Here is a 13,306-nt window from a genome sequence, read left to right as displayed (position 1 = left end):
TACATCATCCCTAAGCATAGTTCTAAGTGTGTTGTAGGTAAGACAAGTGAATTTAGTGCAGTGAACCAGGTAGGAAAATTACAAAGGCATAAGAACGAAAAACATAAAAATCATTGCTTTATTCTGCTTGATGAATTAGAGGGAGTAAAAAGGCCAACTTCTTGCTTGTTTCTAGACAAAAAACCATCACCTGACATCTCCAAACCAAAACAAGCACTTTTTTTAGTTGATGCAATTTTGTTTGTGGGTGCTCTTTCACTATGGTTGAAGAACAGCCTGCTTCAGTGCTCTGAAGTCTGGTTCTAATAGCAATACATGATAGTTTCAGGGGGGAAAATGGGCTGGAACAGAAAAGATGTGTGTTCTGCTGGTGACTGCATTTGTTTCTTGGCTTCCTTTTCTATCAGTCTCTGGTTATAAACCTGATCAATTAATGGTCAAATAATACAGTTGTGTCACCTTTTCCATGCTGTCCTTCCTGACCTGTGTACCTGTACCCCACAAATTCTGGCCTGGTCTTGCCTTGCCTGGATCCCTGAATAGTTAGAGAACTGGATCTATTCTGATTGAAAAGAGCCAAATCTGACTCTTGAGTCTCTCTGAGATTTCCTGAGGAACACTGGGGATGCGGGTTTGTGCTGTGTTTCCCATCTTCTTTGTGATGGTTTTAGTACAAGGAATTTGAGAGGGCTAACCCTTTCATGCTGCCATAGCTGCTGTATGAGAAGCCTTATGACTGCACACATAGTTAGGCATGGGTCTGTGTGGATAGAAAAGTATTTAGCCTTGACATAAAGCTTTCGTGTGTCCAACATGTAGCTGAGGTGGTGTCACTGTCCCTGGCTGTGAGTGTACATGGAGATCTACAAAAATATGTGGCACCTCCTCCTGTAGTTCTTGGAGAGGAATGTGGTTCAAGCATTTTGCTAGGTAGATGTATCACATCTGAAAACGGTCCTCTGAATCTGCCTCTGCAGCTTTCAGGTCTTCTCTGTGGCAGTGTCAGTTCCACATGGCACAAGTTAGCTGTGGATACAGAATGAGGAGAAGAGATCTGGCAAGTTTTGTCCTTCTGCATTTACAGAAACTCCACCTACATGGTGCATTCACATAGCCCTTCTTTTGCTGTTCCTATGCCTCTCAGTACCACCACAGCCAGACATGCAAGCGCAGCCCTGCATGTATCCCAGTGTCAGCAGAAGAGGACTGAGCCCTGTGTCTGGCAGAATTGTGGGTTTTGTATGCCACCGTTGATTTCCTTACCTTACCATTAGTAATGATATTCTAATGTATACTTCAGGACCAGAGGATATATTTTATGCCCCCAGCCTTTTTGTTCTGTCAGCCCATTTCAGACCCTGTTTTCCTGTATGAGGAAAGTGAACAGACAGCTGACAAGCCAGATCACTCTTCATGCGGATACAGGCACTAGCTCTCTCTTTTTTTTTTTTTTTTTCACTTTAGCATAGGTATTGAGGAGAGAGGAAAAGGATTCCCACAACTGGTTAGTGCCACCTCAGTTTTCCAGCATTATTTGTCAAACAAGGTGCACCAGTGAACAGAAAAGATAAGTTTAATATTTGAAGTTGAGGACCTGCTGTGGAAGTCAAAGGGATTTTTGAGTCCTAGCATTGAGCACAGATCCAAGTGTTCCTTCTGCAAGTGATAGAGGAGCCAACGAGGAGAGGTGCGATCTTGGACCTTGTTCTCACCACCAAGGAGGGGCTGGTGGGGAATGTGAAGCTCAAGGGCAGCCTTGGCTGCAGTGACCATGAAATGGTGGAGTTCAAGATCTTTAGGGCAGTGAGGAGGGCACACAGCAAGTTTGCAACCCTGGACTTCAGGAGAGCAAACCTTGGCCTCTTCAGGGATCTGCTTGGTAGAGGGCCCATAGGATAGAGCCCTGGAGCAAAGAGGGGCCCAAGAAATCTGGTTAATACTCAGATTTCTCCAAGCCCAGCAGCGATGCACCCCAGCAAAGAGGAAGTCGGGCAAAAACACCAGGAGGCCTGCATGGATGAACAAGGAGCTCCTGGACAAAGTCAAACACAAAGAGGAAGCTTACGGGGGGTGGAAGCAAGGACAGGTAGCCTGGGAAGAATAGAGAGAAAGTGTCCAAGCAGCCAGGGATCAGGTTAGGAAAGCTAAAGCCCTGATAGAATTAAATCTGGCCAGGGATATCAAGGGCAACAAGAAAAGCTCCCACAGGTACGCTGGTGATAAAAGGAAAACTAAGGAAAACATGGGTCCTCTCCAGAAGGAAACAAGAGACCTGATTACCCAGGATGTGGAGGAGGCTGAGGTACTGAACAACTTTTTTGCCTTGGTCTTCACCAGCAAGCTCTTCAGCCACACTGTCCCAAGTTGCAGAAGGCAAAGGCAGGGACTGGGAGAATGAAGAACCACCCACTGTAGGACAAGATGAGGTTTGAGACCATTTAAGGAACCCGAAGGTACACCAGTCCATGGGTCCCGATGAGGTGCATCTGTATGTCCTGAGGGAACTGACAGATGAAGTGGCTAAGCCACTATCCATCATATTTGAGAAGTTGTAGCAGTCCAGTGAAGTTCCCACTGACTTCAAACAGGGAAACATAGCCCCCATTTTTAAAAAGAGAAGAAGAGAAGACCTAGGGAACTACAGGCCAGTCTCACCTCTGTGCCCAGCAAGATCATGGAGCAGATCCTCCTGGAAACTGTGCTAAGGCACATGGAAAATAAGGAGGTGATTTTTGACAGCCAACATGGCTTCACTAAGGGCAAGTCATGCCTGACAAATCTGGTGGCATTCTACAATGGGATTACAGTATGGGTGAATAAGGGAAGAGTGACTGATGTCATCTACCCGGACTTATGCAAAGCATTTGATGCTGTCCCGTACAACATCCTTGTCTCTAAACTAGAGAAACATGGATTTGATGGATGGACCACTGGATGGTTGCACTCAAAGAGTTGTGGTCAATGGCTCAGTGTCCGAGTGGAGACCAGTGATGAGTGGTGTTCCTCAAGGGTCTGTGGTGGGACCAGCGCTGTTTAACATCTTTGTGAGCAAGAGGGACAGTGGGATGGAGTGCACCCTTAGCAGGTTTGCTGACAACACCAAGCTGTGTAGTGCTGTTGACACACTGGAGGGAAGCGTTGCCATCCAGAGGGACCTTGACAGGCTTGAGAGGTGAGCCTGTGTGAACATCATGAAGTTCAGCAAAGCCAAGTATGAGGTCCTGTACCTGGTTCGGGGCAACCCTCAGTATCAATACAGGCTGAGCAGAGACTGCATTGAGAGCAGCCCTGAGGAGCTGGCGGTACTGGTGGACAAGAAGCTCAACATGACCCAGCGATGTGCGTTTGCAGCCCAGAAAGCCAACCGTCTCCTGGGCTGCATCACAAGCAGCATGGCCAGCAGGTCAAGGGAGGTGATTCTCCCCTTCTACTCTGCTCTCATGAGAACCCACCTGGAGTTCTGTGTCCAGCTCTGGGGCCCTTGGCATAAGAAAGACATGGACCTGCTGGAGGGAGTCCAGAGGAGGGCCATGAAAGCGATCAGAGGGCTGGAGCACCTCTGCTATGAAGACAGGCTGAGAGAGCTGGTCTTGTTCAGCCTGGAGAAGGGTCTGAGGAGACCTTATAGCAGCCTTGCAGTACCTAAAGGGGGCCTACAGGAAAACTGGAGAGGGACTTTTTACAAGGGCTTGTAATAGGACAAGGGGGAATGGTTTTAAGCTGAAAGAGGGTAGATTTAGATTAGTTATTGGGAAGAAACTATTTACTGTGAGGGTGGCGAGACACTGGCACAGGTTGCCCAGAGCAGCTGTGCATGCTCCATCCCTGGACATGTTCAAGGCCAGGCTGGATGGGGCTTTGAGGAGCCTGGTCTAGCGGAAGGTGTCCCTGCCCATGGCAGAGGGGCTGGGACGAGATGTCTTTTCTAACCCAAACCATCCTATGATCTGTCAGGATCAGGCCACACTGAGACCACTCAGCTCTGACAAAATTCGGTCACCTAGTAGTTCACAGTGCATTTCACAGATAGCAAGATAGATTCATCTTCCTGAGAGAGGCCTGACCACTCTAAAAAACAGGCATTACTAGTTTAATGACATAGATAATTACTGTTGATATGGCTTAGTCCTGTGAGCTCTGTGGAAGTCCGCTATTCTTTTCTTATCCAGGCTGACTGTACCTGCTCAGCTTGACCTCTGCTATGCAGCAGAAAAGGAAGAACCCCTGCACCGGTCCCCCACAGCCCCCCATCCACCCTCCCAGTATGAAACTCCATTGGAAGTGCTACTTAGGGGTCCAAATTTGAGACCCAGCTCAACTGTTGCTCTTCTTAGAGCATCTTCACACAAGTAGTACTTCATTCAGTTAGGGTAGCAGAGGTGGCAGTTTTGTAAAGGTGCTTAAGTCGTGAAATTGTGCACATTGGACAAGTGTGTAGATCTGCTCACAGAAGCAGTATAGCTTGATTGGTGCTCAGTCCAAAGGCCATCAGCTGCTTGGTAGCTGCTTTGTTCCCTCCCCAGAGTTTCCAGCCACAGCCAATCTGTTGCATCCAAAATGCCTTATACCAAAGCTGTCTTTCTGTGGCAGGCTTGTGGTGTCACCTGCCTCAGCATGTTTTCATGGGCCCAGATCAAGTGCTTTTCTATGGGTAGTGCATAGATGAACACGTTTTGCATGTTACATTTTGGGACCCCAGGGAATCGACAAACAATCCAGTTTTTTGTAATTAAAGCATGAACTGGGTTTGTTAGCCACCATCACAGAAGTGGGTAGTGTCTGTGGGCATTATGCATGAGAAGCAAGCAAACAGCTCTGCTCATTTCCAGTGAGCACAGAGCCTACAGGCATCTGAAGGACTCTAGCAACTGCACCAGTCTGTGCATTTGTTTGTCATCATTCCTTCTCGTTTCTGGCAGTTATGCCAGTTGTATTTGTTGCTCGTGCCTTGTGGGTAGATGCTACTCGGCTCTGCTGATACTGCATGCAAACAGTCAAGGGACAGTAAGAGTTTCTAATTAAATGTAAGTTCTTTTCTTGCACACTTTATTCTTTGTTTTCATGGAGGTAATTCTTTTCACTGGTTCTCTTCTCCCCTTAGCGATATGCATTCTGCCATGTCTCAATGGAGGTCGCTGTGTGGCCCCTTACAAGTGTGACTGCCCCGCTGGATGGACTGGATCACGCTGCCATATAGGTAAAACTCCTTTCACCTGCATTTTTTTTCTCGCTTTTTGTGACTGCTGTCAATACCTAGCACAGTTCACTAAGGACTCTGTAGAACTACTAAGCTTCTCATAGGAAAACCCAGGCCTGCAATAATATTCCTGGAGGATTTACTGTCCCCAGCTGCAGACTATTTTCCAAGTAGTCCCTGATGAGTCTTTCAAATCCTCGGAAGAGTTTGCTCCCAGAAAGGACAGACAGCCTTCACAGGAGTGCTCTCTGCAAAAAGCAGAGAGGAGAGTATTTCCAAACAGAATAAAACTAGATTGTCCATTCCAAGAAGAGTTTGAATTTTATTTTCATCTTCAGCACATGCAGATCACCACAACTCACAAACAAGCTGCAGGTACTATAGAGGTTTTTCACCGCATAGCTGTCTACTTTGGGGGCTTCCCACATACTGCTTGAGTTCTGAGCAGTGCAAGGATTTGTTTAAAGATGTCTGAGTTTAATGGGTATGTGGTACCCATGTAAGGTACTGTGTACATGGTATGTAGGTACCTTACATCAGGTATCATCTACATTCTCTGAACAAACGCAACACGCTCTGCATTTTACTAGATCTCTCACTTGCACCTAACCAAGGCTGAAGGGCATGTAGCACACCAAAACAGCGAGGGGAGTGATTCTAGGCTCCAGACCTGTGTTCTGGCAAGTCAGCTTGTGTCAGATGAGGCTGGTTTGCAGTTAGGGATAATATTTGAACCCAGGTTTGGGATATATGGTTCCACATCAAGACTAACCAATTTTTGAAAGGCTTGTCCCTCTGTAAATAGACAGTAAAACTCATAGTATTTGAGTGATGATTGAAATGTCTTTCCATCATTATCTAATCTCATATTAAATATTTTTTAAATTGTTTTATGGTTTGTGCGCTGTATTTTTATTGTCCAGGTGCACCTTAACTGATTGTTGACAGGACCTTAATGTGAAAGCCCGGTTTTGCCTTCCCGCAAGACTTTGGAGTGGCTGGTTGGGTGAACTGGAGGAGGATTTCATGCTTTTGTTAATGAACGCTCATATTATTTGTTCATCTGATAAGAATAGTGAGTCGGGGCGTTAAGCTCTGTGACACACTGCAAACCCAACTGTCCTTCAGCAAATTGAAATTCCAGAATGAACAGTGCCACTCAGAACTGCTGTCTTTTAAAGGGACACTTGCCTAGCACTTGTATCATTTCTTCTCATATTTCACAAACTTTGCAACTATAACAGCATAGGTAGTAGAGGAGGATAAATGACTTCTTCACTTTTGGACCAGCCATTCAAATCTGTTCAGGCTGATATGCTTTTCAGTTGCTAAAGAAAAAGTTCTAGTGAACAAGTGCATCTGTGCCAAAGCCTGTTCATAATAGCTCATAGCCACTGCTTATGAAGCTATTAAACCAGTTCTCATTTTACTTACTGGGTTTGACCTTTTGCCATGACAGAGCAAAGTGAAATGAGAAATATTTGGATTAACTACTGGTCCCACAGGAATAATGATGTGCATAAAGAAAGAGCTAAAGATGTTTCATTCACATGCTTCATTCCAGAATCAGAAGTCATTTTCAACACAGCAGATTTGGTGCACTTAATGTCACAGGGATGGTCCATCTCTATAACCTCCTGCCATTGTTTGTTGATGTTTGGCCCGGAGGAATCAGAGTAGTGTATTTCCGTATCCTTTCACATTCCTGTGGTTGTTCAGTTCCGTTTCCTGTAATTCCATTTTATCAGTGTTTCCTGATAGATATTCCTTCGAAAAGTATTACGCAGCATTTGTCCTCACTGGTATCTTTAGGTCCATTCTCTAGATATAGCATTACCTGCTTAAAAGACTTAACGTATTTCAGCTTTCCTGTGATACAAATGTCTGCATTTGAAGGACATCACTAAGTGATCTCTAAATCTGTTCTGTAAATTGTATGATGCTTTGTCTTCCAGTCTCAAAATTGATAGGAAGACTTGAAGGTTTGACTTTTGTTTGGTTACTTGATATTCTTGGGTTAGGCTGTGTGGATGTGGCTGTGCAGATGTGGCCATTTCACAGCTGGCATGGCACAACCCTATCAGGCAGGCTAGTGTTTGTTCTCTAGTTCACATGTCCTGTTCCACCTAGTAACATCTCTTATGGCTATCCAGTTTCTTTCAGGAATGTACTGATGTTCTGTGCTTCCTTTCCTTGACTGTATACAGGTGCCATTGTGTAAAGTCTTACTGCTTGCCTGCCATTGACCTGTAAATGGCTTTCTGACCTTTACTTTCTCTGTTTATGCTGCCACTTTCTGTACCGTTTTACCATGCTTGGTGTCTGCTTGTCCTGAGTACGCTTAACCATCACATTCCTTTCAAATAAACACCCACATTTTCTTCCTAGAAATAAGGCCTACTCTCCTGTTGGTCTTCTGACTCTGCTCTTCTAGTTCCTCCACTTGCTTCAACTTGAGACAGAAAGAACAGAGTTTTTAAGGCAACATAAAATAATATACTGTCTGTTTCATGCGGGTTATACACTGTAGCAGGTGGCAAAAGCAGCAGAGAGGGTCAAATGACGTACAGCAGAGATGTGCTTCTAAGGCTGCACTTTCCAGAACAAACTGTCTTTTACGGCAGACTGACAGCTGATGTTTATTATTGTAGTTTTGAGAGTAGTTCATTCTTAACAGAATAGTGCAGGCTGGATTTTCAGTGCTTTGTTCCTTAGCTTGTTGTGGGTGTGCTCATTAATGCGTCTCTTACGTGTGTGTATTTCTATGCAGCTGTTTGCCAGCTGCCTTGCTTAAACGGTGGGAAGTGCATACGACCAAATCGGTGCTATTGTCCCTCATCATGGACTGGACATGACTGCTCTAGGTAAGTGTTGCTGAGCACTGTCCCATAGCTAGGCTGAATCACACTAAATCTGAAGAATATGCAATTAATTTTGCACATTTGGAGAAAAATGTAGATCCTATAAATCAGTAGTCGTTGGATGGCTCGTCATTTGTGGACAGCCTGGAAAGACCTTAAAGACTACTCTGCAAAATGATTGCCAGACTTCTAGAAAGCTCAGAAAATGGTACATTTATATGTAAGGAGACAGGCAAACCTGCGAGGTTTAGCCTTATTTCTAATGATGCAAATGACAGTGTTTGTTGTGGTGTAATACAGAATGTTCTTCAGGAAATTTGGGTGGCCTACTGTGTACAAGTGTTCTTTCTGAACTGCATGTACCTCAGGTGGGTCCAGGTTTAAGATTAGGGTCATGCCACAGATGTTATAAATAATAGTTCATTTTACACCTAGTGTTGAGTGGTGTAATCACTTGAACACAGTGCCTCTGAGTCGAGTCCCAGTTCATCTGGCGGTGCAGTCCATGTATCAAGAGCCCCAAGGACTGGTCTTAGATCTGGTTCATATGTGCTCTCTTTTAGAAGAGTGTTACCAGTGCTTGTGTTTTGGTTTGCTGATTCATGTCTAATGCGGCAAATAGCGGACTACGTTTTCAAATCAGTGAGCCCCATCAACATGCAAGGCAGCATTTATAAGTCTTAATTGTAGCTTTGGTTTTTTGAAGTAAGCTTGTGAAGTTTGGGTGATTGGCTTCAGGGACAGTCTGAACAGGACTCAGTTTTTCTCTGGAAACCTGTTTCATTTCATGCTGCCATTAAGACCCACTTACAACCCTGAAGAGGGGAGGCAGGTGGAATGGTGATGATGTTGTTGTGGTCAGGAATCAGACACAATAACAAAATATACAGCATAAGTTCTCCTGCTCCGTGTATGAAATATTAATGAAGCTATGAAACACATGCTAATAAAAATATTTATACCTCAACTCACATAGGCTCCTATTGAATGCATTGGTCATTATCCTAGAAAGTTAAATAAATAACAGCTGAATATTAGTGTTTTTCTCTGGGATACAGACAAAGCCTGTTAAATTGTACATTTTTTCTAGTCTTCCTTCTGGACAGGTAGTGACAGACATTCTTCCCTGTCTTTCTGATACACTGTGTATCTTAAAGCTGCAGAAAAGATGCTTGAGAAATTACATTGTCCAGAATAGTTTTCATTTGTCAGCTGTGATTATATATGCCTAACTGAAGCAACTTAAATGTACTAACAGTATCCTGCTTTAGACTGAAAGCGACACATCTAAAGTCTGGTAGTATTTCCATTTAGGACATGAAGCAGAGAAGCCCAAATCCAGTGGATTTAGCAGCCAGAAACAGAGTTTATCTCCGAGGCAAAGTAAAGTTTCAGTCTGTTACCAAACTGAACTCATGTTGGTTTTGGGGTTCCTTTGTCCAAATCCACAGCTCTGTGCAGCATTGTGAAGCCTGAAAGAAGGTGGATCATTAACCTTACAGGCTTGCAGTCCAGCAGCTCATCCATCCAGGAGCTGTTTGAGAGGAAGTTTTCCACACAAAACTGGGAGGGTGGAGAGCAGGGGACAGAATCAAGCACTGAGATCTGTTTGGTGTTTTGTTAAACTCTGGCTTCAGCACTGGTGGGCCTTTGTGGGGTACAATACTATTCTGAGGACTCAAAAACAATACAGCCAGAACAGGAGTAGGTGCCATGATAGCAAAGATTTGCTGTTGCAGGTTAACTAGGTGTAATTTATAAGGGGAAGCTGAAAGGGCCCAAAGCTTTTATCAGCATCCAGGACAGGATTAGCTCCAAGCCACCCTGTGATGAGTCATGATTTACATTAAATGCAAGGTATCTCTATTCCCAACACCCCCCCACTTCCCTTCTCAATAGGCCGCCTTGAGCTTTTGCACTCTAATCCTGGTGTACTTCAGACACCATCCTCTTGTGCCTCACTGTTGATCTTGTTTGGTATGTTCAGTAATATGATTTTATTTTCTTTGGGGTTTTTTTACACAGGAAACGGAAGGCTGGATTCTACCCCTTTTAACATCAGAGCAGCAGTTCTACATTCAGATATCTTTCTTCAGCCTAGGCACCAGGGCTTGGAATCTAATGCATTGTAAATCAAATCCATTGCATACCTCCCCCCAGCTCCCTTGTTTTGTATTTTATTTTGTGATACACTTTTACTATACCTTTTCATTTTTAAAGAAATCCTCTGTATTTTTCATTTACAAAAGTATTATCAAATATATGCTGCTACACATGCAACATACACATACAAACGTTAAGATTTCTACTGTCCACTGAGGAAGTGGTTGTGTAAAGTGAAGTCCCTCCCATTTCTTACATGTAGTAAGCTAATTAAACCATATTATACTGCCAACTGTGATTAAACAGAATGTGGCAATTCTGGTTACCATCTGCCAGATCATACTGCTGTCCAGCAACTCAACAGTAAAGAATAGTTAAGCAAGGCTAACAGAGCTGCTAAACTTTGCAATGGGCCTGTTTCTGAACTCATGTTGATGTAAATTAGAAACACATGTGATAAAGTCCATGTTGTAACTACAGGTTCTGGTGGGCATAAGAAGAAGATTCTGTAATGTGTATTATGTGACATTAACATCATTGGTGAGTGACTTAATAGAAGGCATCAGAATGAATTTTACCTGAGATTTACCGGTAAAATAGTCAAAAATGTAAAAGAGATAAGAGAACTTCATGTCATTTAGGGAACGATGGACAAAGTTGAGCCCACAAGGCCTTTTGGATTATGGGCAGTTCAGGTGTAGCTCTAAAGCTGAATAATCCAGGATCCAGCAGTGGGAAGCAGGCAGACAACTGAAACTTGTGCTTCCCACTTGCTGTGGGACTCACCACCATCCTTTTCTTGTGTAAATTAAGAAATACATGTCTAGCAGCTGTCAGCTAGGTGAATGTTTTTGATACATAGGGTTTGAGTCCCAAAACTAGACTGCCCCTAAGACGGAGAGAGAAGGCACCAGTTATGTTTACAGGTGAAACTTTGCTATTTGCCTACAGAAAAGTTGTATTTGTTTTATGCAGACCCCTCAGACAACTGGAAAAGGCCTCTTTTGAGTACATGCTTAGGCAAAAATGCTTAGCTGAGTGAGAAACACTGAGAGCACACAGGCTGTCAGATTTCTCTTTTCTCAAACCGTTGATCCCATTGCATTTGAGGATAACACACACCTGAATGCTGTCATTAAGTCATGCACTAATGAATTGAGATGCTAAGATTTACCTACAATTAAGCAGCATGGTGGGATTACAAGATGGAAGTCACACACATTTTTTGAGGTCAAGTGTTTGGTAATTATAGTCAGTGAGCAAAAAGTCTGATCTATAAGAGAAGATGTTAGAGTGAGAACCTAAGAGTCATTGATCAGAAACTCCATTTTTCCCAGTAATAACAGAAAAGCATGACTTGCAGGCAGCACTGGGAAGAAGGAGCAATAAATTTTACCTTCTGTAGCATTCCTGCTTAGTTACCCTGCAGATTAAGAGTGTGCACAACCTGCCCAACTCCTCCCCCGTTATAGGTTTACCTTCCTTTTATGAATGCATGAACTTGGACACAGGAAAATGGGATGACACCAAAATGAGCCCACACCAGGGCACTAGTAAACACTGACACATAATTGATGGCTGTTAGCCCAAGACCAGAAATGCGCAAGAAAGAAACAAGCAAATTTGTGAGTCAGTAAGAACTTTCAGCCAATTAAAAGAAAAACAGATAGGTAAAGAATAGGAGTCATTAGGGGATCAGATTAATGTGAATGTAGAATCCTTCCCAGGGGGAGCTGCAACAATCTGGTTGTTTCAGCTCCCACAACCTTCTTTTTCTAATGGACTCTGCTAGCACGTAGCAACAATCTTCTTGTCTCCCAGCTCCACAGCCATCAATGTTTACAGCTTTGACTGAAGTTAGTGTTCATTAAATAATGTCTGCATTTCAACCTGTAGTCACCACCATTTGTAGGCACTTTGTTCCTTAACCTCATTGCTGCCTTAACAGCAGTGAGCAACACAGGACTTCTCAAAGGAAAGAGTGCATGGGTGAGAAAAGCAGATCTTTGTTTGTATGTCACTCTCGTGTTTTGGTCCCTTTTCCAGTGTGCTTCCCTGGTGTGTGCCCTCAGTCTGCCCTGGTGATCTCCAGAGCAGAACACCAGTGGTGATGACAGTGCTTAGAGCTGGCAGGACATTTTTGGAGACTTCAGGGCTGCAGAATGTCTTTTAGCAGTCCAGCTTCACACTAGTGACTAGTACATGGAATCCTGGGACCAATCCAGTCAACATGTTTCATAAGGAGATGTGGTGGTAGGACAGAGTAGCTGAAACTAGAGGCTGTTACATTAGTGCTGTTTATGATGTTTTGATACTTGCTGGAACACTCTCCCCTCCCTACCCAGTACTGTATTGTCATTTATGTCACTGCTTGTTGTGTGTTTTAAACAACTTCTGTGTGATGCACTTTACACTGTAAATAAAGTTGCACCGTGTTTAGTACCCATATAGAGGCAACATTGCATTCTTAATGACTTGCAACAAAAAATCTTGACCTGCCCTTCAGGACCTGCTGGCAAAGCCTGAGTATTAGGGAAAGGGAACTCCACTCAAGGGAAAAGACAAAATAATTGCCAGGAATCTTAAAAGGATGTGCTGGATTCATCCAGGTTTGATCTTCGGGTAAGAATGCAGTTAGCACGTAATTTTTCAAATTCTTTCTGCTGCTAGAGCATATTCTAAAACCTATAAGGGCTAAATTCACCACTGACATAAACAGGTACATTAAAACCTGTTTCACTCACTGCTCAGACCAGATGAAGATACGGCTTGTTTTATTCGGCACCCATACTAGAATTTTTAAAGCTATGGAGACACCTATATTCAAAGACAATTGAGGTGAGAAATGGAGTACTGCAGAAAGAAAACTTTGTAACTCAGCCACCACTCCTCCAAACAAGGAGCATATATGACACAGCAGTCAAAATATTTAGGGTATGGGAGTTTTGAAGGTAACATTAGTAAGCCTTTCAATGTTTTGATAGACAGAGGTAACTTCGACGTTCAAACAGCGATCAGTGTCTCAAAGCCTCCCCAAAAGCCACCAGCCCAAAAGATGGTGTGAGGTTACAGACAGTGCTGTTAATGAAGCCCTGAAATTTGATGTGCGTGTGATAGAAAAGATGCAAATTTACATCTCAGATTT

The 13,306-nt window shown here is 43.6% G+C and overlaps 1 protein-coding gene across 1 annotated transcript in view; it reads left to right on the top strand.

The window, feature by feature from the left end:
* Positions 1 to 12,609, top strand: part of SVEP1 (sushi, von Willebrand factor type A, EGF and pentraxin domain containing 1) — a 121,436-nt gene extending 108,827 nt beyond the window's left edge. The window contains exons 46-48 of the mRNA XM_037373777.1: positions 5,102 to 5,197; positions 7,968 to 8,061; positions 10,084 to 12,609. Of these exons, the coding sequence (XP_037229674.1) occupies positions 5,102 to 5,197; positions 7,968 to 8,061; positions 10,084 to 10,114 (221 nt within the window). The 3' untranslated portion in view covers positions 10,115 to 12,609. The remainder of the gene's footprint in view (positions 1 to 5,101; positions 5,198 to 7,967; positions 8,062 to 10,083) is intronic.
* Positions 12,610 to 13,306: the final 697 nt, after the last annotated feature.

The sequence above is a fragment of the Falco rusticolus genome, chromosome Z (assembly GCF_015220075.1).
Source record: "Falco rusticolus isolate bFalRus1 chromosome Z, bFalRus1.pri, whole genome shotgun sequence".
NCBI classification, from domain to species: domain Eukaryota; kingdom Metazoa; phylum Chordata; class Aves; order Falconiformes; family Falconidae; genus Falco; species Falco rusticolus.
Note: the sequence above shows the minus strand (reverse complement) of the source record. Positions and strands in the feature narration are given on the sequence as shown.